The sequence below is a fragment of the Capra hircus genome, chromosome 19 (assembly GCF_001704415.2).
Source record: "Capra hircus breed San Clemente chromosome 19, ASM170441v1, whole genome shotgun sequence".
In the NCBI taxonomy this organism is placed as follows: domain Eukaryota; kingdom Metazoa; phylum Chordata; class Mammalia; order Artiodactyla; family Bovidae; genus Capra; species Capra hircus.
In genome coordinates this window covers 43,521,837-43,546,370 of record NC_030826.1, presented here as the reverse complement: position 1 = coordinate 43,546,370, position 24,534 = coordinate 43,521,837, and the positions used below count along the sequence as shown (strand labels likewise).

At 43.7% G+C, this 24,534-nt stretch overlaps 1 protein-coding gene across 1 annotated transcript; it reads left to right on the top strand.

Moving 5' to 3' along the window:
- LSM12 (LSM12 homolog) lies at positions 1,578-21,798 on the top strand. The gene is made up of 5 exons (XM_018065196.1): positions 1,578-1,841; positions 3,653-3,786; positions 17,718-17,827; positions 19,248-19,374; positions 20,150-21,798. The coding sequence occupies exons 1-5, from the start codon at positions 1,718-1,720 to the stop codon at positions 20,240-20,242; spliced, it is 588 nt and encodes a 195-aa protein (XP_017920685.1). The 5' UTR covers positions 1,578-1,717; the 3' UTR covers positions 20,243-21,798.

Below are 24,534 nucleotides of genomic sequence, written 5' to 3'. Positions count from 1 at the left end.
CCCTACCTCAAGCAACTTTATTCTTCATGAGTTCTTTGAGAGGTGAAAGTAAGGATATAAATCTGGGTTCTAATTGGAAAGAGATTAATTTCACTAATTAAAAACTTAAGGGGAAGGGAATCTGAATTCATATTTCATTCCCTTGCTAAATGTTTTTCAATTGCCCCAAGGAAAAAATTCACATTTTCTAAGTCTTTTGAAAGTTTGCTTGTGCTCAAGCTAAGATAACCTTTATCAGTCCAGTCCCACACTCAGTTTAATGATATATTTCTAAGCTACTTTATGCTCCCTGGAATCACCAAGCTCTTTCCTTTTATGGGTCCTGGCATCTGCAGTTCCCTCTTGCTGGTTCCTGGCCAATCTCCCTGCTTGTCCATCAGGTCTCAGATTTTTCACTTCTTCCAGAAAGCTTTTCCTAACAGTGCCTGGCTCTGTGCCTGAGAACCTATAATCACAATGTTACATGAAAAGTTGAGTGGCAGTTACATATGACTTGTTATGGGGGAGACATGAAACTTCTCTGAAATAAGCCCAAATATACTTATTTCTGTTACAATGATTGTAGTAATATGAAGTTGATGTCCCTTGCAAGGAATGAAAACACTTTTGAAATTTGTTCATGTTAAATAGTGCCAGGACTGGTCCTTTGCTATCTTCTCTGCCTGTTGTTACATGAGGCTCTAGAATTTCTATAGTGGAGGGTTAGTTGGGTTAGGGGTGGCGACTGTTGATATTAGGGTTGAAAATACACCTGCATCATACTTACATGTTAAGAAAACTGTTTTGTGTATTAGATAGTCGTTAATGGGGGGGGGGGCGCAAAACTCTTGCCCCAAGGCTTCCTTTGACACTACCACTGCTCCTCCTTCTGGCTCTGGAGAGGGCAAGAGGGGTGATGGGGAAGCATCTTGAGTTTCAACGGTAATGGGTGATCCTGGAGAAACTACCACGTGGTAACTACATGTCATGCATTTGTACACATTATTTCATTATCTTCCACTCCTCCTAACTTCTATGTGAAGTGTTACCTAATACAGCATTAAAGTTAATAGCACCATTTTTGGATAACAGACTGAATCCTTGCTAGTTGTGCAACCCTGGCAAAGTTTTGTCCAAGACTTAGTTTCTTCATCTGTAAAATGAGGATATCGATTCCTACATCGAAGGGTTGCTGGATACTCAATAGATAGTACAGAAGGAATAAACAGAATCAGGCTTAGTAGTTTGCTCAAGGTCATGTAACTCAGTGGAATTCCGATTCTGGTTTAGCTAATTCTGTAGCCAGTGTCCTTTCCACTACCACTTTGTAATTAGGTGTAATCGTTTTGGGCAAGTTTCGTTTAGTCTCCTGAACCTCGGATTCCTCATATGTAAAAGTTCATTCATTAAACTCGTGTCAAGGTGTGTACATAACGGAGACTGCAGTTCTCTCCTGTCTCCCCTTTTCATTCCACATAGGTCATTTATCTTTAACTTCTAAAATGGACCTTGCAAGCACTTTACTAAGCGGGCGCAGTTGCACAAACATAATTATTCAGATCCCTCTTTTATTTCCTCTCCTTTCCTCTTCCACCTAGGCTCCCGCCCCACCCAGTCCAGGCCACGCCCTGGCGTATGACGTCAGCACGCCCTGTGCGTCGCGGCGCGGCGCTCACTGGGGGCCCGGCTTTCGCCCGCTGCTGCCGCCGCCGCCGCCGGCCGCGGCTGCTCTCCCAAGATGGCGGCTCCTCCGGGCGAGTACTTCAGCGTTGGTAGCCAGGTGTCGTGCCGGACGTGCCAGGAGCAGCGGCTGCAGGGCGAGGTGGTAGCCTTCGACTACCAGTCCAAAATGCTGGCTTTAAGTATCCTTCCCTGCGTGGAGCCCGAGGCCGGGCCGGCGTGTATGTGCGGTGGTGGGGGGGCGGGGGACGACGGCGGTGGCTGGGGCCCTCTCCGGGCCTAGGGGCGACCGGCTACCGCGGCGTCCGGAGCGCATGCGCACGACCCTGAGCTCCCCTCCCCCTCTCCCTGGTCCCTTGGTCCGCCTTGGGGACCCTTGTCGCCCTCCCCTTGTGGGAGCTGGGCCGCGAACGAGGGTGGGTGGAGGGGGACTTGACACGCGGATGGCTTTTCGGGGGGAACGCTAGGAGAGGGCACCCAGTGATCAGGAGAGGGGTGGTCGTGGAAGAGGGCTGGTGATTGGAGCCCGGATGGAAGAGGGGCGGGTGGAATCAAGTAGGGAGGGGGTGTGTTGGGTAAGGAACTGCTAGTGAGTGGGACATGGGTATGGAGTTCAGGAGGGGTTGTCTACTGATAGGATGTGGTCCACGGAAGGGCGGTGGTATTTGACCAAATGGGCCTCGCTTGTTTGGGGGAGAGTAATTGCAGGACAGAGTTTGTAGCAGAACTGGGGATAGGGGCTTGTTTTGCTGGTGCTTGTGTGTGCGTGGTGCCATTGGGGACGGGGTGCTGAATTGTAGGCTTCTCAGTCATTTGGAAGTTGCTCTTTTGGAGATGTTTGTCCTGGAAACCTGGTCCAGAGAGAGGACCACGTTTTTCAGGGGCTTGTGTATGGACGTATGGGTTACAGGTGAAAGAGTAAGGTATCTTTTGCTCAGGCCAGCACATGGAATCCTGACTTCTCCACAGTAGTAGCCTTGCCTTTTAAATGTGGCAGTGTTAAACAGAATGGAAAAGGTGGCCTCTTTCTTTGGTGTGGAAATGATTTCTGAATTACTCCAGGAAGCTCAGTCTTGGAAACAAAATACTTCCTGGTTGTAATACCACCTTCTCCTTATATTTGAGCCACAGGTGGATTTATTTGGATTTTTTTCTTTTTTTTAAGAGTTATCTTTTTGGCACCTTTCAAAAGGAAGTTTCTTACTGGGTCTGCTGCCTTTGGCAAGTATTTTAACCAACTTCATTTAAACTTAACCACTTCATTTAAACACTAGTTGTAGATTTCTAGCTTAGGAAAATATCCTTTGAAACTAATTACAGCTCGAATAGTTGCGTTTTCTTGGTTTTGTTAAACACAAGAATTCGTACTTGGACCATATAAGATCTTTTGCATTAGTGGTTTAGTTGGAAGGGTTTTGGAATGAGGAATTACTCTTTCAATTGACATGCAATATGCTTTTGAGAAATGGCTGGAGAATGAATGGATGGATGAGTGGGTGAACTAGCTGGGTCACCTTGAATGAGCTTCCTTTCCAGTGCTGTAGTTTTTGCCTCTGCAAAATGGAAAGTCTCAAATCAGAAAAAGTGAAAAGAGCTGTTCAGATATAGGAAGTATACCAAGAACAGAGGGTACTTGCTCTCCTGTGTGGTTCGTTAGGTTCAAGACAGACAGTATACATACAGCATTAAAACTACATTAAGCCTCTTCGTAAAACCAGTAGAGAGAAGGTGACGGAAGCCCTGTTGAGGCTTCAAATTTTGAGCTGTGTTTGGCTTTGTAAAGCTTGAGATCTTTTGGTTATGGGGTTGAGCAGGAGGAAGGTGATAGGCAAAGATTTGCTGAGAAGAGCTCTGATTCTTGTGGGACTCCCCCCTCTTGCTTGTGGCACGCCTTTTACACAAGCCCTATGAGAACTGTGTTTCCCATGCCCCTTTGGGATGCGTCAGTGCTCTGCTTGCCCCTGTTTTCCTTAACTTTATTTTTTTTCACCAGAATGTCCCTCTTCCAGTGGAAAGCCCAACCACGCAGACATCTTGCTTATAAACTTACAGTATGTTTCAGAAGTGGAAATAATTAATGACCGAACAGAAACCCCTCCTCCCCTAGCTTCACTCAACGTTAGTAAGGTAAGGACTTGAGGGCAGTTCTGGGTCTCCAAAATGATGGGAAATTTGAGTCTCATTGACTCTTGATGGTACATATATTGTCCTTTTTTGTTTTTCTTTTTTTTCAGTGATTTACAATTGGCTTGTTTTGACATATTTAAAAATATATATATATCTCACTGTAGTTTTTATCTCTTTGTTCCCTGATATCTTCCGAAGATTTTAAGAAATGCCTGCTGATAGAGAAATAGAGTTGAGAGCTGGCTTTTGTCCTTTGTGAAAGAGAGCTCCCCCCTCACCCTTAACCTGTAGTCCATGTGTGAACTTCCAGTGTTGGTGAGGTTGGCTATGGGCTTTCCTTCTGAACCTCTTGAAATTGTGTATGTGTGCGCACAAGAATATACATGTATTTCCTGGATGAAGATCTGGAGTATTTTTCAGATTCTCAGAGGGATTCATGACCTACAAAAATTTGAAAACTACTGCCATAGAGCTTCATTTTTGTCTTTATGCTTGAATTTTGAAGTCTAACAAATTTAGAGGCTTAGGATATTTTAATCTCAGCTATATAAATTGGTCTCTGGGAACTTTCAGATAACTTTTCTGATTCTTCAGTTCCATCAGCTGAAGTTCATGTTGATCAATATTGTACCCAAGCCCTGTTTGAGTTTTGCTGTTCTCCCTACTTGGAACACCTTCTCAGAATGACTAGAATCGTATCCATCAGCACTGTTTAATGGCACCTCTTTCAAGAAGTCTTCTCTGATCACCCAGGCTAAAGTGGTTGCCTCCATTATTTTCTCTTACAGTACTCTAGCCTTCAGAGATAAGGTGATGTATCATTTCCAGTCCAATATGGGACATTTTTGAGAGTAGAAGAGGGCAGTGCTTTTGTTTTACACTGAGACAAGTTTAGATTGATGTATCCTGGGCAAATTGGGACTTGTCACCTATTCATAGCTTTTTTGTGATTATAATTGTGTATACTTTTCTATCTCACCAAACTTTGTTTTGTGGGAATGGTAACTATACCTGTTTTGTTCCTCACTGAATATACAGAACCTTGCACAGAGTAGGTGCTTCATAAATATTTGTTGAATGAATAAGTTAGGCCTTCAGTTTTTGTAGCAGCTGTCTTTCATTAAGTCTGTTGAATTAGTGTGATGAAATTTTTCCCTCTATAAAAATTATAATAATGTATATTCTTTTGCCCCACTTGGGAATGTAGTGTGTTTGCTACAATTCAGCAAAGCAAGGGAACACTCAGGCAGCTGAAACAACACAGGGTAACTGAGGCTGGCAGGGTGTAGTTACTTCAAATCTGGAGCTCCCTTTTTTCTGAATTCCAGGGAAATACCCCATGTGGTTTTTTTTTTCTTTTCTTTTTTTTTAGTGATGTCTGAGGACAGATTCAGAAAGGTCTTGGGTTTCATATTAAAGACTGTTGCATACAGACTATCTCATTCTTATACCTGTGGATTTTTGAAACCCTGGTTTACTCCTCCTAAGAGATCTTCGGATGATCTATTAGCAGAAGAGATCTTAAAAGGTTCAAATAAAATAGCTTATGCCTGGTGTGTTGAAGGGAGAAAAGGCTCTGTGTTATTCTTTAATGTTTGTAGGGTACGAAAAGTCTGTCACTAAGTAACAGCCTTTAGTAAGCAGTTGAGGAAAGATTATCTGAAAGAAGATAGATTTTTCTTCAAATTTAAAAGATAACTAGGATTCTGCTCTTGTACCACAAAGTGCCACCATTTGTGTGAGAGAGGCTGGAGTGGTGTGGATGGGACTGTTCAATGTGGGAGCTGTTAAGAAGTAGTTCTTTGCTTACATTTGACCTCAGGTATAAATAGTTCTTGGTTATTAATTTGCGGATTATCTTTGCCTTTAAGGTTTTGCTTTCTGCTGATCAGTTGTCTTCTAGCATTATTGTAAACTAGTTGTTTACCCACTCTTTCAGAAAACAGCAGGAGGTAATAGATTGGGGACTACCGGAATCTTTACTTTTCTTACTCTCAGACCTTACCACAAGGTCTGATTGCCAAGTCTCGAAAAAGGAGTCCGAAACTAAGACTAAAATTAGGTTGAAGAGCTCTCTTTGGGTCTCATTTATCCATTCTTCATTAGTTGAGATGTTTATGAGTAAGCTATATTGGTTTTCGCTTGAAACGAACCTTTGAGGATGCTTTGTGATTCTTGCTGAGATTAGAGGAGCCTTTTGGGCTCTTTATGTTACTGAAAACAGCTAATCTGGGTAGCTACATGTTGCTGGAAGGACATGAAAAGTTCAACTCACTTAAGAGCATGAGCCTGGGTTTTGTTTTGATTTTAAGATGGTGGATTGTTTAAGCATTTTAGAAGGGAACTAAAAGTGCCCTGAAATCCCTGGAAGAAAACTGTGGTCTTGGGGAATACTACCTGTGCAGTGGGAGACCATCACATGATGGCTCATCTTGCTGAAATAGTAAGTGCTGTGTTCAGTTAAACCTGTTGATACAAACTGGATGTTTACTCTGACCCAGCAGGAAATGGAAGAGCAGGCCTTTTAAAGGAAATACTTAATTCCAGCTCAACTTGAGGACGGTGTGAACTAGCAGTTCTTGGAGATGAGCTTGTTTTGCTTTCGATTGGCACTTTCACTGTAGCTAAGATGTCCTATGTCTGTCCACAGCAGTGGGATGTAAGAGGAAGCTTGAAAGAAGACAGTGGGGTTGCAGAAGGTGGAAGCTTTGAATATTGTTTTATCTACTTCACAGTAACATTGTACTCTGTAAAAATTGTTTCGAATTTCCTGACTTTAAAAAGTACAAAAGCACACCAAAGCCAGTCAAAGTGAGGTTCAAGTTATTTACCACATGGCTTATTAGTTTACTTTTAAAAATATAGTTTTGTTTGGTTGTGTCGGGTCTTAGTTGTGGTGCATAGGTTTCTCTCTTGTGTGGCACGTGGGTTCAGGAGTTGTGGTATGGGCTTAGTTGCCCCCATTGCATGTGGAATCTTAGTTCTTTGACTGGGGATTGAACCCATGGATTGGAACCTGCCCCCAGCATTGAAAGGCGGATTCTTAACCACTGGACCACCAGGGAAATCTCCTTATTAGTTTCCTTTCATGAGGAAGGTTTAAATATTGTATGAAGGTGAGAGTCCAGGGTCCGTGTGGTAGAGTAAAGTAAAATGTTTCTTAACAAGTTTTTTTGAATTGACTCTACATCTTGTTCTCTGGGCAGAAAGATTGACCATGAGTTATTAGTGCTCTCAGATAATTTGGTTCATGTCAACATTAAGAAAGTTTTATGTTGATAGCATTTATCAAACATTTACTGAAAATTATTTTATGAGCAGCATTGTGGTAAGCTCTGTTGGGGACCATTCCTTACATTTTTCTAGTGCTTTACAGTTAACAGAGAGCTTTGACACATCTTGTTTCATCCTCACAACCAGTTTTAATGTCAGTCCACTCCAGTACTATTGCCTGGAAGATCCCATGGACAGAGGAGCCTGGTAGGCTACAGTCCATGGGGTTGCAAAGAGTTGGACACGACTGAGTGACTTCACTTTCACTTTTTTCCTTTTAGTTTAAGAGATGAATAAACAGGCTTAGCAGTTTAAGTGACTTGCACTAGATTATATGGCAAGTAGCGGGGGAACCAATATTTTTACATGCCACCCTCTGAAATAGCAATCAGCAAACATCTCATTTACTTCTAACGATAGTTCTTAGTGGGTACCATCACCATCTTCCCCGATAGCTCAGTTGGTAAAGAATCCACCTGCAATGCAGGAGACCCTGCTTCGATTCTTGGGTTGGGAAGATCCGCTGGAGAAGGGATAGGGTACCCACTCCAGTATTGTTGGGTTTCCCTTGTGGCTCAGCTGGTAAGGAGTCTGCCTGCAATGCGGGAGACCTGGGATTGATCCCTGGGTTGGGAAGATCCCCTGGAGAAGGGAAAGGCTACCCACTCTAGTATTCTGGCCTAGAGAATTCCATGGACTGTATAGTCTATGGGGTCGATAAGAGTCGGACACGACTGAGCGACTTTCACTTTGACTCACCATCACCATCTTACAGAAGAGTAAACTGAGTCTCAGGATGAGTCACTAGCTTAAGGTCATTCAGTTAGTAATTCAGTAATTGAACTGAGATTTGAACTCAAATCTGATGTTTTGATGGCCAAGTCCCATGTATATTCTGCTTCTGTGTGCTTACCCAAAGAACTTACAGAGTAGGTTGGTGAAATGAAATGAGTATGTAAGTGTTTATAATCCTAAGTAATATTTCTGAGTAAAGAAAAACGTCTGTGTTGTATGGTCAGAAAGAACATTAAAAGCAAGTGGGTATGTCTCTTATGTCACTTCTCTGCCTGTTAACTTTACTAAGTATCAGTTTTCTCACCATAGAAATGGAATCATGTTAGTTCTGATCTCATAGAGTTGTTTGGAGGATTGGTTCAGGTTGACCAGCATTGACACATGTTAGTCCTATTCTCCCACATTAGCTGTGTGCAGCCAGTGGGTGGATCTTCCTTGAATTATGGTTTAGGAGCAGGATGGGGGGAGGAGGGCATCATGACAAAGGAAAGCAGCCAGGAACATGGGCAGTGTTAGTTACTGTGTCAGGCTTTCCTGATACTGGATCTGACATTCATTCATGTGTTGGAACTTGCCATCCCAAGACTGGGGAAAATCAAAATAGTATATGGATTCCTCTTGTTGGTGACCAGAATTAACTTGAATTTCTAGGGCAGTGTTATCAAGTGGCATAATGAAGCGAACTCTTGTCTGAGTACAGAAGGTTTGAGTGAGCAGTCACAGAACCTAGGAGGTTGTGCTTTCAACTTCTGAGACTGAGGTAAAAAACTCATTGAGACAGCCAAGGCAAGTGTATGTATTCATCTGTTCAGATAAATGCCTCCAGTACATCAAATGAGGTATAAGTTGTCTTATACCTCCATTTGCTGACTTGGAGAAGACTTTCTGGGGGAGGTATTTGTATGTTGTGAGGGGAGGCAGGAAAAGAGACAAAGCATGGAAAATTGAACTTCACAGATAAGGCATCTACCTTCCTTACCAAACCACTGACTGATTTATCAGCTTGGGGTGAGTATTTATTACCCATTTTACCTTACTAAACAGTGGTGATGAAATAGAGAAGAACCAGGAAGAAGAGATTTAAAGAGTTTTTCCAGCAAGTGGTAATGAAGAAAAGTTGGCTGCCTTTCAATAAAAATGACACTCGGAGATTGGTCTGTGGAAGGGCCTGGAAAGGCGGAGAAAATGGGAAAGTCACAACGTTCACTTTTAAAAGTAACTGACCTTGCTTACATTTAGGGATGGTGTCACACAGGGAAGACCTCACTTGGCTTTTGTTTTGAGTTCTGAGAAGTTTGACAGCTAACGTTTAGCATACCCTTATGGCTTTTCTTGATGTGAGAGATAACCCTCAAGTATGAGCAGATCCCTGAGGCAGTTGGTAGCTACCGCATCATGGCCTGTATTCATGGGCGTAGTCTGTTAACTGGGCCCTTGACCATATCTTGACCCTAGTGTACTGAGGTATGGATTTGTCAGCAAGTAGGATCAGATGACGGAGAAGGCAGTGGCACCCCACTCCAGTACTCTTGCCTGGAAAATCCCATGGACAGAGGAGCCTGGTGGGCTGCAGTCCATGGGGTCGCAAAGAGTTGGACACGACTCAGCGACTTCACTTTCACTTTTCGCTTTCATGCATTAGAGAAGGAAATGGCAACCCACTCCAGTGTTCTTGCCTGGAGAATCCCAGGGACAGGAGAGCCTTGTGGGCTGCCGTCTGTGGGATCCCACAGAGTCGGACACGACTGAAGCGACTTAGCAGCAGCAGCAGAAGGATCAGATGACTTAGCTACCCTATGTGTAGGTATAGATATATTAGTAAAAGGTAGAATGTGTTCATATTATGTATAAAAATAGGAAGGGAAGGAACTTCCCTGGTGGTTCAGTGGCTAAGACTGTGCTCCCAGTGCAGGTTTGATCCCTGCTCAGGGAACTAGATCCCACAGGCTGCAACTAAGAGTTTGCATGCCACAACTAAAGAGTCCTCATGCCACAACTAAGACCCACTGCAGCCAAATAAATAAATATTTTTTAAAAAAATAGGAAGAGAAGTAACTACTTGTCTAGGAGAAGACTGTTCTATCAGGTGAGAATTTCTGGCTCCTGGAAGCTACATATTACTGACTCACTTGATTAGAATATGTTGTCAAGGCCACAGTCCCAGGTTAGAGCCCACCAGTAAGTTTTGCATCTGGCTTTGAGCGGACAGCTGCTTCCTCACAGAAGTGTCATGAAGATAAAAGTGTAGGGTGAAGAGGAAGACCCTATCATTGCTAAGCTAATGGGGCCCAATAAGTAGTGAGTGGTGTGAGATGAAATCAGAGGTAGAGTGATTGATGCCACTTTAAAAATTACTGGCCTTTGAAGGAGGTCACGTTCAGTAGCCGTCAAACTTCGGGGTCATAGCCATAGTAGGGGATGCAGCATTCCAGGCTAGGGCTCCTGACTCAGTTCAGGCTGTAGTGCCCAGCAGCTTGCTGACTTGGTGGGGCCTCCTTAGGTCAAGAGTTTGGTTCTGAAGGGGGCTCTCTTGACATCACTGGGTGGGGAGATGGAGAGGAGGAGATTCGTCCACCTGAGGACACAAACTGCTGGGCCCAAGCGACTGGCAGAGACGTGCCGTGTGTGTTGTTGCAGCCCCCTCTACATCCGATCTCTCTGACAGGGATGATTCACACTAAGCACTTTACTGATGTCAGCGCTAGTATCTCTTACAGTGTTAAGAAAGGGGCATTCTAACCGACAGTTTCCTGGCAGAGATCAGGCTTGGGGGGAAGAAAAAACAAGTAGTGCAGTCCAGTTATAGCATTGGAATTTAAGACTAGCTTAGGTAAATACCAAAAACTACCCTGGAGAGTGAAGCAAATTGTACATGAACTAGAAAATTAGTGGGGCTATATATCGTGCTAAAAGCTAACAGTCTGGTGTGGTAGCATGTGGGGAGTTTGAAGAACTAGATTCTTTCACAGCTGGACTGCTGATGAGTTGTGTGACCGTGTGTTAGTCACTTAACGATTGGGAACTGTTAGTTCTGTGAATCTCTGATAGGCGAGGTTTCTTTTCCTTTTATCCCACTTCCCTCTCCCTACCCCTCCCTTCCTGGTGCTGCATATGTCAGGATGACTCAGCCCCTGCTTTGCCCTCGAGAATCTCATGTTTGGGAGTGGTGGGGGGCAGTAGGGCTTAACTTTCGCAGGGAGCAGCAGACTTTTTCTGTTAAGGGCCCAATAATAAATATTTTAGGCTTTGTGCACTAGACACTCTGTCACAACTGTCAGCTTTGCCTTTGTAGCAGAAGCAGCAGTGGGTGATACCATTCCAGTAGAACTCAACTAAAACAGGTGGTTGGATGAATTTGGCCTACAGGTATAGTTTGCCAGTGCTTGGCATAGCGTAGTGAACATTTAGGAAAGGGTTCTCAGATGTGACAATGGAGTAGGGTCTTGAAGAATAAATGACAGTTAGATAAAGGGAGGGAAGTTAAATGGAATCAAGCTGATTTGGATTGCTATCAGTTTGTCCATCTCTGCAGTTTAAAAAGTGTTGCTGTTTTGTCAGTGAGTTAAACCAGTGGCGGTTCTCAGAAGGAAAGGAGAGGACTAATGGCACTGTACTGGCACTGTTAGTGTTAGATATATATCTTAATGAACTCCAGTAACAACCTTTAGGATGGGCCGCCATGAATGGACTGAGGCCAGGAGAAGTTAGTTTTACATCTTGCTCAGGTTCATGGAGCTAGGGAGTGGTAGGTGGGGCTTTGAACTGGAATCTCTTCTGTTTGGGGGTAAGAAACAAGGGGGTGGCTTTTCTTTTCTATGTTGCTTTTTCTGCCCTCTTTAGAGCCCAGGAAATGACAGTACCTGGTCCTTTCACTGTCTGAATAAAACCAGCTCTTTATTCTGTAAGTGAAGCGCCCATTTTGGCACATAAAGTGCATTTTCCAACTAACTATTCCAGTTGTATTTTGGAAGAGATTCTGTTAAGGATTTATAGCCTCTCTAGCAGCTCTTACAGAAAGCAGAAGAGAGCGAGCCCTGAGCTCATTGGCTAAAGGAAGATTGGATTATATGAATTTTTTTGAAATAACCTACAAGCCACCTTCTCTGTGCTAGTAATGATGATGTTAATAATAATAATGTTAACAGTGCTATTTGTACAGTGCTTTAAACTCACCTAGTGCTTTCACCCATATTATTCTTCATGGCCATGTGTGAGATGTTTAATATGAGTGTACACTCTCACAGATAGGTGGTTGAGGTCAAATTTCAGCTTACATCCCAGCCAGTTGTTTTTCTTTCCTGGAAGAGTGCTGTGGAGGTCCCACGGTAGTGCTGGTGTCAGGGTCTCAGGACTAGAAAATTACTCTGTTGGTGTCTAGGAAGTTTGGTTGTCTGTTGTAACTGTGAACAGCTTTTGGTGACATAATTACAAATAATCAAGAAAAACTATCGACTTCGCCAACGACTAGTTTTTGTTCGAAGCCAGGTGAGCCATAAACTTTGCTTATGGCTTATGCTGACTTGACTTGAGGCTGACCTCTATTATATGACAACATTATGATGGCCAGAGCCTGGAGAGTGAGGTGGTGCTGTGGCCTCTGTATTTGCAGGGTGTTTTTCATCACAGCTCAAAGCACTTAAGGTATCTTAACTTCCTAGTGCAGGAGGCCTGCTTAATTTAGCTTCTCTAGTTTTGGCTCATCAGGAGATGCTGGGTACCTATCGTTATTGGCCCGAAATGCTTTCTCACACAGGATCTGTTTTCTTAAAAGCATTCCTGTGAATTACCTTTAACAAAACAAATAAAGGATGTTCTTGAGATTTAGGGCAAGACTGTCTGCCTTCACTAAAAGGTGGACAGTTGTGTTCTGGACAGGGGACCTTGATGGAAATGTCAGAATTCACTGATAAGATAACAGCTGAGTCTTTTAAAATATTTTCTCTTTTAAAAAACATTTCTTTTACATTCAAGTTTATAACTGTGTTTTCAACAATTTAGACTTACTTTTCTTAGGTGGAACTGTTTGGTTATAGTGCAGAGTTCAGAACACATGCTCTGGAGTCTGTCTGTCTGGGTTCAAATGTAGACTCTCCCACTTGTGACTTGGTAAACTTAGGCAGGTGTCTTACCAGTTGTGCCTTAGTTTCTCCATCTGTTCAGTAGGCGTAATTTTAGTCCGTTTCACAGAATTGTTGGGCAGATGAAATGTTTAATACACGTAAAGTGGCGCTTAGTGCGTTGCGTGGAGTAAGTTCTCGCTGAGCAAGTTAGCCCTTAAGGGTTTTAGTGTTAACTGCCAGGCCTCTTTGGCGCTACTGTTCCCCCGTTTGATTCAGTGTTTCGGTTCACTGTTAGGTATCCTGGGCCTGATTTCAAGCAGGGTTCTCTGTTTTTTGAGTTCTTAGCTATCTGAGGTTGTAAAGAACAGTATTTTATTAGAAATTTTCAAACAGGACCTTTCAACTAGGCAGCAGGGAGACTTGGGAATACTGATAGTTGGAAGACATAGTTTTGAGCCTGCCTATTGGTGACTAAGAATGAGGGCTTTCCAAGAGTACTCCCCAGAATGAAAACAGCAGGAGCGTGCGGGGCCCTTCAGATGACAGTTGTTCTGGCCTGCCGCCCTTCACCCTCCATCAGGCCTTGCAGGCAGCACTGGCAGTTCGGGGCAGCTGCTGCTGTGCTTCCTAACCCTCTGTGAGGACAGCTGGTTGTCTACACAGGGAAGACAAACCCAGTGTGGCTGAGTGGAGTCAGTAGGTCATATCCAGCAGGTTCTTCTCTGGGCTTTGCTTCCCTTGTTGGATCAGCTGTCACAGCCTGTTAGATACTTGCAGTAGGAGTCCCTCTGGATTCCCCACAGCACCTGTGCCTTCCTGGTCTGCGTATGTGGAAATAAGATGGCCCAGCTGGTGACCAAGTAACAGATGAGTCAAGATGCCTGGATTATGTTGTTGTTGGGGCTGCTTCCTCTTGTCACAGTGCAGGAAGAGAGGTAACGTTAGTGTTCATTGATTCACTCACTGGAGGTTACCCACCAGCAGGCGTGACTAGCAGCCTTTTGGTATTGATGTGCCTTGGTGTCAAGTTCATGCACTTCTTTCTGTTGCCCACATCAAGGTCCTATATATAAAACGGCCAAGTGAGGAAGCACTGGTTTGTAGACAAGGAGTGAATGTTTTCATTGGGAATCATACAAAATAAAAGGAAAAGAAGGTAAATGCAGGTTGCCTTGTGCAGTTATTTCAGTTAGGCCACATGCACATTAGTAACATGTATTTGTAGATTTAGGCGAACTGAGGTTTGCCTAAACCCAGTGTATTTTTAAAGTTGGTGCCTTTAACATTCTTTAAGATTCTAACCAATTAGTGTTTCAGTTTTAGTTGGAAGAGGCTTGCATTGAAAATAGGGGAAGTATGGTGATAGTTACTGAATGTAAAAATTGCAATCCTGATGACCCTCCCAAGCTTAAAAGGCATATCCGACACCTTCTCTGTTGGGAGCCACTTTTATTGGTTCTCTGGCGATTTGTCGGTAACCATATACTTATACTAATTGGAGTAACTGGACCATTTATAGATATGCATTAGTTTACAGAAATACAGTGTAGGGAAATGTAGAGCCACAGCTGACTTGAGCGTGAAGAGAGTCATTTGCTTTGCAAAAGGAGGCCTATCCACATTTTTCACAGGTTTTCAATAACTTGTCTAAAAAGAGCAAGGTATTCTCCCTTCCCTTCTCACCCCAGTTTTGAGAAAAAACGTTTCTAGTTTCTTTTTGTAAAGGTAATCTTCCTCATCTCCACTTTATGCAGTCCTCTCTGGGAGAAATTTACCTCATTTATACAACTTCTTAGTGAAGCAGATCTCTGTAGTTGAATATTAGATTTAAGCATTTTCAGATTGCCATGAAAGTATACTTCATAAACCAACAACTGGAGGCTTCAGGGTTTGCTGTGAATCTTAAGTCCTCAAACCACATTTGCAGGTACAGGTGGAATATTTGAGGGTGTTGAGGTAAATTGAAATACAGTCAGTTTACACTGATTTCTCCTGACTTTTTCAAGGCTCTCCTTTGTATCATTTAGTATTTGGGATCAGTCTGCACCATGGATTGTCAATGAAGAATCATCTGGTCCATTCTCCTTTGCTTTAAAAGTCTTTAGAAGAGATTGTGCAGTGTATTTGGGGAGGGGGTAGTGTGTACTTTCAAATCATTGTTCTATAACAATTGTGTTGCTTTTAACTCAGGCCATCCAAACAGATCACTTCCAGCTGAGATTTATATTTCCTTTATTTTGCCTCTGGCAAAAATTCAAAAGTGGTTCTCTTCCAGTGGTTCCCGTCACCCCCAGCTTAATTTGTCAGTTTCACTCTTAAATATTCTGCATAGAGCCTGGTTTTCCAGAACCAACTCTTGTCTTCCTGAATGGGTGATGTTACTGTCTAGTTAACACAAGCTTTATAGGAGCAGCTCTGCCTGACCCACATTGGGAGGTGTTTTTGGTCTTCAGAGACAAATATTTTTAAAAAGACCTCAGAGTGAGACCCTTCTGCCTGTTCATGGGGTAAACATCTGCCTGACCATGAGCCACTTCCCAGGAGGTCTGCAAGAGCTTGGTGAATCCAAAGGCATGCTACTTCCCTCCAGTTTTCCCTTCTTTCAAACTTGGAGACTTCAGCTTTCCTACAGGGTTGTTTGGAAAGTGAAACTCAAGGTAGCTCATTGTTACCAGGGTTTTTTTTGTGACCGAGTAAGGTTTGCTTGTTGTTGCATAAAAAATGCACCCCTAGCTGCTCTTGTACCATGGAGGCTGACTGCTTTCCAGCCACAGGCTTCCTTGCTGCAGTTGGGATTGCCAGTGCTCACTGAAAGCTGTCAGCCCTGTGCTTTTCCTTCTCTGTAAAGTTGTTGCCTGGTGGGTCCAGAGTGGCAGGCCCTGGTTTGAAAGATTATTTACTGCCGTTGTATCTGTCTCCATGTCCTGGGGACCAAGTGAAAAGGCTTTAAATCCCTACAGAGTCTTGGCTTTTCTTCCCCCTTTTACCTAAGGAGACTGAAATGACAGCATGTGTGAGCTGTGCTCACACCCCCTCCTTTCAGACAGTCTTTGAAACGCAGAGGCAGTTGAGACTCCTCAGTTCCCCATAACCTGATTGAAGGGTACTTTCTCTCTTCTTCATAGTCAGAGTCTTGCTTAATAAAGTGCTTCATTTTGCCAAAAACCAGACACTTTGCTTATTTCCCCCCTGGTGGATCTATATTTGGTTTTGGTGTCAAGGGTTAGTCTTAAGGCAGAATATGAATGTTTAAGAACTCCAAGCATCTAGGTACTTTGGGAATGTGCTGGAGGTATGATCTCTCTCTGCATTAAGGAGCTGGTGTTGGGGCCAGGTTGTCTGTGCTCATGTGTATGCTTGTGCATATGTCTTTAGTAGCTGCAGCATCAGCATACTAAGTATGTGTTCTTGTTCGTGGATCTGAAAAATCTCCTAGTCATTTGTTTGACTTTCAGATGCATTATCTGTCTTTTGTTTTAACTCTCTGTATATTTCTTTTGTCTTACACTGAAACACATTTGTTCTTTTGTAATCCAGCAACCAGTAGTGTGTGGTGGGACCAGAAATGTATTAGAGGGGCAGTAGGGATTGACATGATACCCACCCCTACTGGGAGTGATTTACTGGATTTGAGTAGACTGTGAGATTTTACTGCAACTCTTGATCAGCTTATGATTGTTTCACTAATGGGCAGTTAAGGAACAGACATGAGATAGAATGTAGATCATTCTCTTTTTTGAAGAGCCTGGCAGCTGTAGCCCAAGTCAACGGTGCCTGGTTAGGTTTCCTTTAGTCCTGGCTCCCCATGTGAGCACAGATAATGGTACTAGAATGGTAGAGTTTTTAAAACCTCAAATCCTGGTCTTTGAAGGTGTGGTAGACATTAATTTCTAATCCTGAGGCTCCAGGACAGTAGCTGATAAACATCCTTAGTTCTCTCCTTTCATAGAAATGTATGTGTTGCCTTTTGTCTCTGACCATCACTTTCTATCAGATATATCCCACCCCCAGTCATGCTCTAAAACCTTGCCCTGCTCTGTTTTCTTCCTGGCACTTAGCCCTGTCTGAAGTTATCTTGTTTATGTTTTTGTTTATTGTCTGTCTCCCTGCCCCTTTCAGTGCTGTATCTTTGGCTTAGTGTAGTGAATGTATCGGAGAAGGTGATGGCACCCCACTCCAGTACTGGAAAATCCCGTGGTCAGAGGAACCTGGTGGGCTGCAGTCCATGGGGTCGCGAAGAGTCAGACACAACTGAGCGACTTCACTTTCACTTTTCATGCATTGGAGAAGGAAATGGCAACCCACTCCAGTGTTCTTGCCTGGAGAGTCCCAGGGACGGGGGAGCCTGGTGGGCTGCCATCTACGGGGTCGCACAGAGTCAGACACGACTGAAGCGACTTGGCAGCAGCAGTGAATGTATGGCACATGGTAGGCATTCAGTAAGTATTGAAAGGAATAGGCGTTTGCCAGGAATAGCAGTAACTATTCAGGTGTATTGTGTGTGTGTGTATTTGTTTCACTTTTTAAAATTGAAAAAAAAATTTTGGCCATGCTGTGAGGCATGTGGGATCTTAGTTCCCTGACCAAACTAAGGAATCGAATGTGTGCCCCTTGCAGTGGAAGTGTGGAGTCTTAATGACTGAACTGTCAGGGAAAGATCCCTTGTTTGTTTCACTTTTGATCTCTGAGAAAACTGACTCTACCCAAACCAGTCTTTTCCAGCATCTTTTCAACTTACGTCCTGATGTTGGGAAGGATGAAGGTGAATGTTTTTCTGAGTCTCTTTCCTCTCGCCCACCCTAGCTTGCCAGCAAAGCACGGACAGAGAAGGAGGAGAAGCTGAGCCAGGCCTATGCAATCAGCGCTGGTGTCTCCCTAGAGGGCCAGCAGCTCTTCCAGACCATACACAAGACGTGAGTTGGGGGAGCATAGGGGTCCCTTGCCTTGGGGATGCTGCCTGGCTGAGCTGTCTGGTGGCTGATTTGTGGGTAGTTGTGTTTCTGAATGTCACCAGGGAAGTTGGGTAGTATGTTGGCAGTATCTTGCATCCAGGGATGTGGTGCTTGTTGCTTTTCCATTTGGAAGATCATTAACAGGTTATCTGTTCTGGGCTTCTGTGTCTTCATCTGTAGAACTTAGTTTTGGATTAGATTATCCCTGAGGGTCCCTTCCACACCTTGTATGCTGTAATTTAGAACTAGTGATTTCTTTCTCTTTTACTGTTTTGATCTTGTACCTTTCTCTAAAAGCTGATGCACTTTTAGTAAGGGAAAGTTATATCTATCTCACTCTTCCTAATTATACATTGGGGTGAACATAGGGAATTAGGGAGAGCAGAAGGCCACCTTATTACCACCTCATAAAAGACATTTTGTCACAGCAGAAGTCATTTGACTCTCCACTAGCTTCCCTAGCTGCTGAAAAACTGAAACATTTGACACCCCCCTCCCCCCTGCTGCCTTCTGTTACCCTATTTAACCACCTGGGTCTGGTGCACAGATGGCAGCTGGCATCAGAGCCGTTTGAGGCCATGGTGTGAGTATCTGAACATTTACAGGTATGTGAAGGAATTCTCTTAGTAATATCAGCTGCCCTGGGTTCCCCCAAGTGTGAAATGGGATGGGTTTTCCCAGCTGGCAAGTACCCAGCTGTCTGATAATTGAGAGGGGCCTCTTTGAGGAGCGGCATTATGGAGTAGGGAGCAGAGTATAAAGATTGCAGTAAGATGCAGGAGTTTGTTCCATCTTTTTTTTGTTGTTGTTCTCCTATCTTTTTAAAGGTGCCATTTCACCCTAGGCCAAAGGTTGGCAAACTATAGCCAGCGGGCCAGATCTGATGTGTTTATGTATCATCTGTGGCTGCTTTTGAGGTACAACATGCAGAAGAATAGTTGTGGCAGAGAGTGTATGGCCTGCACAGCATGAAATACTTGCTACCTGACACTTGATAGAAAGAATTTGCCAACTCTTGTCCTAGGCTGCTGTTTAAATTGGATCTAGTGGCCATAGCCTAGCTGTTTATTTGTAACTCAAATTAGTTTGGACTTCTGAGGCCGCCACCAAGTTTTCTGTTTTTTCAGACCCCTAAAACTTCAGGGTAACGCTCTGGACCATCCTTGGAATAAGTGTGCATCAGTTCCATTGCTCTTCCTAGCCAGTGGTACCCAGGAAGTGTTTCTTGGCTACTTCTCTCTGTGGGCTGCTGGCCTCTAGTTATTGACTGAGTAGTAAGCTAGGAACTTGGGGTTTGCTTTCTGGAGTTATTTATTCATCAGGCAGGAAGTGTGGGATGCCTTGCAAGAGGTAACTTTCACCTGCTCTCTTTTCCTTCCAGCATTAAAGACTGTAAATGGCAAGAAAAAAACATCGTAGTCATGGAAGAAGTTGTTATTACACCCCCATATCAAGTGGAAAACTGTAAAGGCAAAGAGGGGAGTGCACTGAGCCATGTACGCAAAATAGTAAGTAAAGGAGCCGAGAAACCTTAGGGAGAGAATGACTGCTTGGCCTTCTCCTCCAGCATCAGGGCAGGACGTTAGCCACACTCCCTGCCTTCTGTGAGCAGCCTTGACCACCTTGCCTCCCTGCACGCTGGTCTCTGCTGCCATGGTGTGGATACTCTTGTGGGGATGCAACCATCTGGCAATGCAGAATAAAGCGAGTGGTCAACCCTGCGTCCTCTGCACTGTGGCTTTTTGGAATTATTCAGAGCATTCCATGGTTTTGGGCCTGAGCAATTCCTCTCCTCCCAGGCTGGATTCTTCTCAGGAAGGGCTGGTTGGTATACATCAGTGGCTGTTGGAATCCATGACCCTGCATATGTCATCTGACTTTCTAGATTGAGTTGAAGCATTTGTAAAAACAAACTGAGTATTGGGAGACCAACATGGTGGATGTAAAAAGTTTTAAGACTGTAATTCCCTACCTGTTTTCATTTTGCACTTGTGTAAGGAGGGGAGAGGGAGTTTGGCTTATAATAGTCTCCCTTCGTGTTCTACTTTATAGATTTACCTTCTTTTAGACAGTTTTATCTGAAGCTGCTAAAAATGTGGCTGATACAAGAGGACTACTGCCTCCCTTGTTGAGAAGGCTAATAGACAGCAAGGAAGGGGAACAGTGCTGAATGATCCATGAGCTGGACAGCCAGCACAAGGCTGGTGAAGTCTAGAGTGAACTGTGTGGGAGGCCTTGTGTGCCCATCTGTTTTTCTGATCTAGGCTGACTGATGTCTTTCAGGTTGAAAAACATTTTAGAGACGTGGAAAGCCAAAAGATACTGCAGCGTTCACAAGCCCAGCAACCACAGAAGGAGGCTGCCCTGTCATCCTGAGTCCACACATACGGAGGACTCTTCCAGCATCCAGCCAAGGAGGCGATGGTGGTGGCTTCAGCGGAGGCAGGCCGGGGGAGGGAAGGGATCCTATATTTCCGGTTGGCTCTTGTTAACAGAGGGTCAGCATTTCCAAATCTTAGACTTGAACAAACAAAACACCCAACAAAAAAGAACAAGAGAATAATTTAAAAGTTGAATCATTACTTGACTAACAGACTTCGGTCCACCATGTCCTTTTCACAGCCCCCTTCTGGAACAGTCACCTTGTTAATTTTATTTTTGAAAATTCCTTTCCTGCTCTGCCCTTTCACCTCTGACTTTCCTTTCCCAGTCTGTCTCTGCCATTCTGTTTTTATAAGTGGCTACACTTGCCTTCCGAGTGATTGAAAGAAACTTTTACATCTTCTCTTCCAAAATAAAAGTAACAAGCTGACTGTGATACTTAAGTTGAGACTAGAGCAGCAGACAAAGGTCTCACTTTAAATTTTTCTTTTTTTTTTTCTTTTTTTCTTTTTTTGCACAGGGCATGGCTTGAATTAGTTTTATTTTTCTTAACTTTAAATATATATATGAAAATATATATTAAAATGTTCTCTAAATATTTTCTGCTTCTTGCAGGTCTCTTTTTACTAGATCATGGCCACTCTTCCCACCTCATCCCTCTGAGAATAAAAATGTATCGTCCTCCCCACCACCCATAGCCAGGCACCTAACTTAGTGCACAGCGAGGATCTCCCGCAGCACTTTGTAGAGCCAATGTTTGCAGATGGGATCTGGCTTTGAGGGTTCCTGGTGGCTTTTTAGTCTTCTAACTATACGTGTACCAGTCTCACATTTGGCAAAAACCTCAGGATTCTCCTTTTGCCTTTTTCTTACTTCATGGTACTAGAAGAACTTTCTCACCACCCTCCTATCTCCTCGATGGGAACGTCAGCTGCCCCGTCTTGTGCCCTCTGTAGGAAGAACTATTTTGCATGGCACATCTCAGCTCCTCCTTGAAGGATGGTTTTCTTTCATAAGAAACCCAGAGTCCACCTATCCTGACCTCTTTAAGTCTGTATCCAGAGCCACTAGCCCAGGAGAAAGTTTGGGTGACCTGCCGTTTCTCTTCTGCCAACCTACTGCTCTTATGACCCTCCCTACCACCCCTGAAATTTTACAAGCTTACGACAGTTTGTATGTGCTCAGCCAATGGGCAGAAAACCTGGGAAGAATTTCTGGACTTCAGCCCACCAGTTTGTCTGGTTTGACTAACCTGCTGAGAGCTACCTGGCACCCTTGCCCCTGTGCCTAGGCAGTCCAGAGGGGCAGAGTGTATCAGGTACTGTGGCGTGGGACATGGGTGATGCTCATGTGACTGGCTAGAGCTTTGGGGGTGGGGTGGGGGTTAATGAATATTTTTTTGGCCATGATCTCTTTCCCCTTCCTTTTTTTTTTAATTAAATAAATGGATCAAAATTAAATAATTCAAGCCCTGCCTTCAAAATGAATTTTTTTTTTTTTTTTAGTATTGTTTAGCAAAAACAATAAAACCCAAATTTTTTTAACCATCACTCATGTCTCGGGTTTGTGCGTGCTTTAGAGGCCCCAGAGGGAGATGTCTGAGGATGTGTGTGTGTGGTTAAACTTTCTCTTTAAACTCTCTGCTTCTCGCTTACCTTCTTTCCTTCTACCCCTGGGAACTCATCCAGAAGTACAGTGCCAAGTGTATAGGAAGGGGATCCAGGGTTGGGAGTTGTGTGTAAGTGGAGAAGAGGAATGAATTGGGTGGGTACATATGTAAGACCTTTGTTCAAAAGTGAGAGAAGACTGAGAAGTATACTTTCATATCACCTGCCATTGGCCAGAACTGGATTTAAAGTACCAAGCCTTTGATTTAGTCTGCATGGAAGTGTGGACTTCCGGAGAAGGTAAAAGAGGGAGCACAGGAGACCTACCGTGCAAGGTCTAGAAAACCTGAGAGATGGATTTAAAGAAGTGAATGTGACACATGGGAAATGGCAGTCCTGGAAAGAGGCTCTGTGTCACGTGTCCCATGTCGTTACTTCCTCCCCATTAGTCTCTAGGTCTGTGAATGGGAGGCAGTAGGTACCAGCTATTTCTGGTAGGAAGCACTTTTGACTCTGGTTTCAGTTTACAAAATGATGTGGGGGAACTTAGAGCAATTCAAGAGGTGGATCAGTATGGTGGGAAAGACAAGCAGTGTAGAAGGAAGAACAAGCGCTTTAGAGACAAAAACAGTTGGCTTCAAATTGTCACCCTTCCATCTCCTCACTTCCTGACTCTGGATAAGTCATTTTACCTGTCCATGCTTTGGTTTCTCCAGTTGTGAACATGAAACTAATACTCGTCTCCTGGAGTTGCTTGTAAAAGTTCAACTAGGATGGTTTTAAATGGTTACTACTTAGAAGGTCCTCTATAAATGTTGGTATGCATTTCAGTTTGTTCCTAGGATGGTTAAATCTGGAGATGAGACTGGATTAACTCGTTTTCAGAAGCTCCAAGTTTGTTTTAGAAGTCTTTGTCTAGATGTCATTTTAAGTGAGACTGATACGTAAAACATTTGGGGTCCTAAGAACCCTGCCCTCTCTGCCTCTCAGATCTCATCTCTACCTCTTCACTGAAGCTTCTGAGGAATTTGATTATATGAAAACCACTCATTTTACAGAAAGTGAATTGGTTCCACCAGGGCTTAAGTGACTTGCTGAGAGTACCGCTGCTGCCCACAGTGGCAGAGCTGGAATGAACCCTAGGCTTTATGCACTCATGGGCTCTTTAATGTTGCCCTGGGACTTGGGTGAACTGATGGCATTTTGTATTGCTCATTTCTATTAGCCAAGTTTGGGGTGGAGTACAGAGAAGACGGGTGAGTGTGGTAAGAATTGCCACCTAGATTTGAAGAAATGACGCAGTGTTGAGGGCCTGCATCTCTGATAGAACACGAACTGGTGGTGGTGCAGTGTCTCCTTGGTTTTGAGGCATTCTCTTTTCTCCTCAAACACACACAAACCCTTGTATCCCAGTGCCTGGTCACCACCCCACAGCCACATCTGTGCCTTTGGGTTTTCTTCTATTTAGAACATCTGGTCAGTAGGGCATAAACAGCCTTCCCACAATGAGTTGATACTGAATCTGTACTGTGTAAGTCTGAACAGCTCATTGCTGATTTTTGTTTGGTGTTTTGAAAGTTGCTCAAGCACTTCAATATTAGTTAAAGGGCTGCAGCTTGGGAACCACTGATTCAAGGTAAAGGCTCCTTGACGTTTTTGAAGCTACAAATTGTGTCAAAATCTGTTTTCCCCTAAGACATAAAGGAAGATCAAGGACGCTTTCAGTCATACATAGAGACGCCTGTCCTGCCAGTATGGCAGATGCTGAGAATGTATAATGAGAATGTTAGACGCTGCACTGTATAGGTCGAGTGGTGGGGACCAGAGTTTGGGAACTGGGATTGGTCATGTGGGTTGGAGGATGGTCATTGTTTACATAGCAGATTTGCTTTCCCATCACTGTTAGAGGCCACTGGTGCCAGAGCATTCCCCTTTAAGAAACTTGAATTCAGCATGTACTGCCTCAACTTCAGGGGTTTAATGTAACAGCATGACGTACCTTACAGGTGAGAAAGGGGTGCTATGGGGCTGCCGTCCACTGGTGGTAGATTGCTGCTGGGTAATAAAGTTTCAAAATGAGTTTCTTTTTTTAATATAAAAGCCTTACATGGCTCATTACAGGCACACAAGAAAGCAAGGCAAACACGTTCCATCCAGGATCACCCAGAACATTATTGACATCTTTCATATCCCCTTGATGTTAACACCCTTCTCCCTGCCCCTTACATTTCTGAAAACACAGCATGCTTTGCTGCGTCAAAAGAAACCTGCCAACCAATTCCCTCATCCCCAGTCCACAGGTGCACTCTAATCTGTGGACATCTTAGAATTAACATAGATGAAAGGCTTGGAGGCTAGGTGACCTCTAAGATGACTTACAGCCTCAATAATCTTCAGTTTTATCTTCTCTGTCTTTTCCTACAATGCCTTGCTTCAGTGCCACCTGTGAAGCCATCCTTGATGGTGGAAATGGAAAGTGATTCCTAAAATTTGTATTACATGGCATTTATGACTTGCATTGTAATTATTTTGGTTTATGGTCTGATGGGGAATTTTGAGGCCCTAAGATAAGGATAATGTAGTATTCCCTAGCTTTCAGCCATTGACGTAACTGAAGTCATTTTGTCATCATTTTAATAACTGGATGAGTTGCCTGAGTCAAGATGAAAAGTGGTCCAG

Excerpts from the sequence above, each read along its gene's own strand:
- LSM12 (XM_018065196.1), top strand. The coding sequence starts at position 1,718 with ATGGCGGCTCCTCCGGGCGAGTACTTCAGCGTTGGTAGCCAGGTGTCG. Across the intron at positions 3,787-17,717 it reads CTTCACTCAACGTTAGTAAG|CTTGCCAGCAAAGCACGGAC; the intron begins GTAAGGACTTGA and ends CGCCCACCCTAG. Across the intron at positions 19,375-20,149 it reads TGAGCCATGTACGCAAAATA|GTTGAAAAACATTTTAGAGA; the intron begins GTAAGTAAAGGA and ends GATGTCTTTCAG.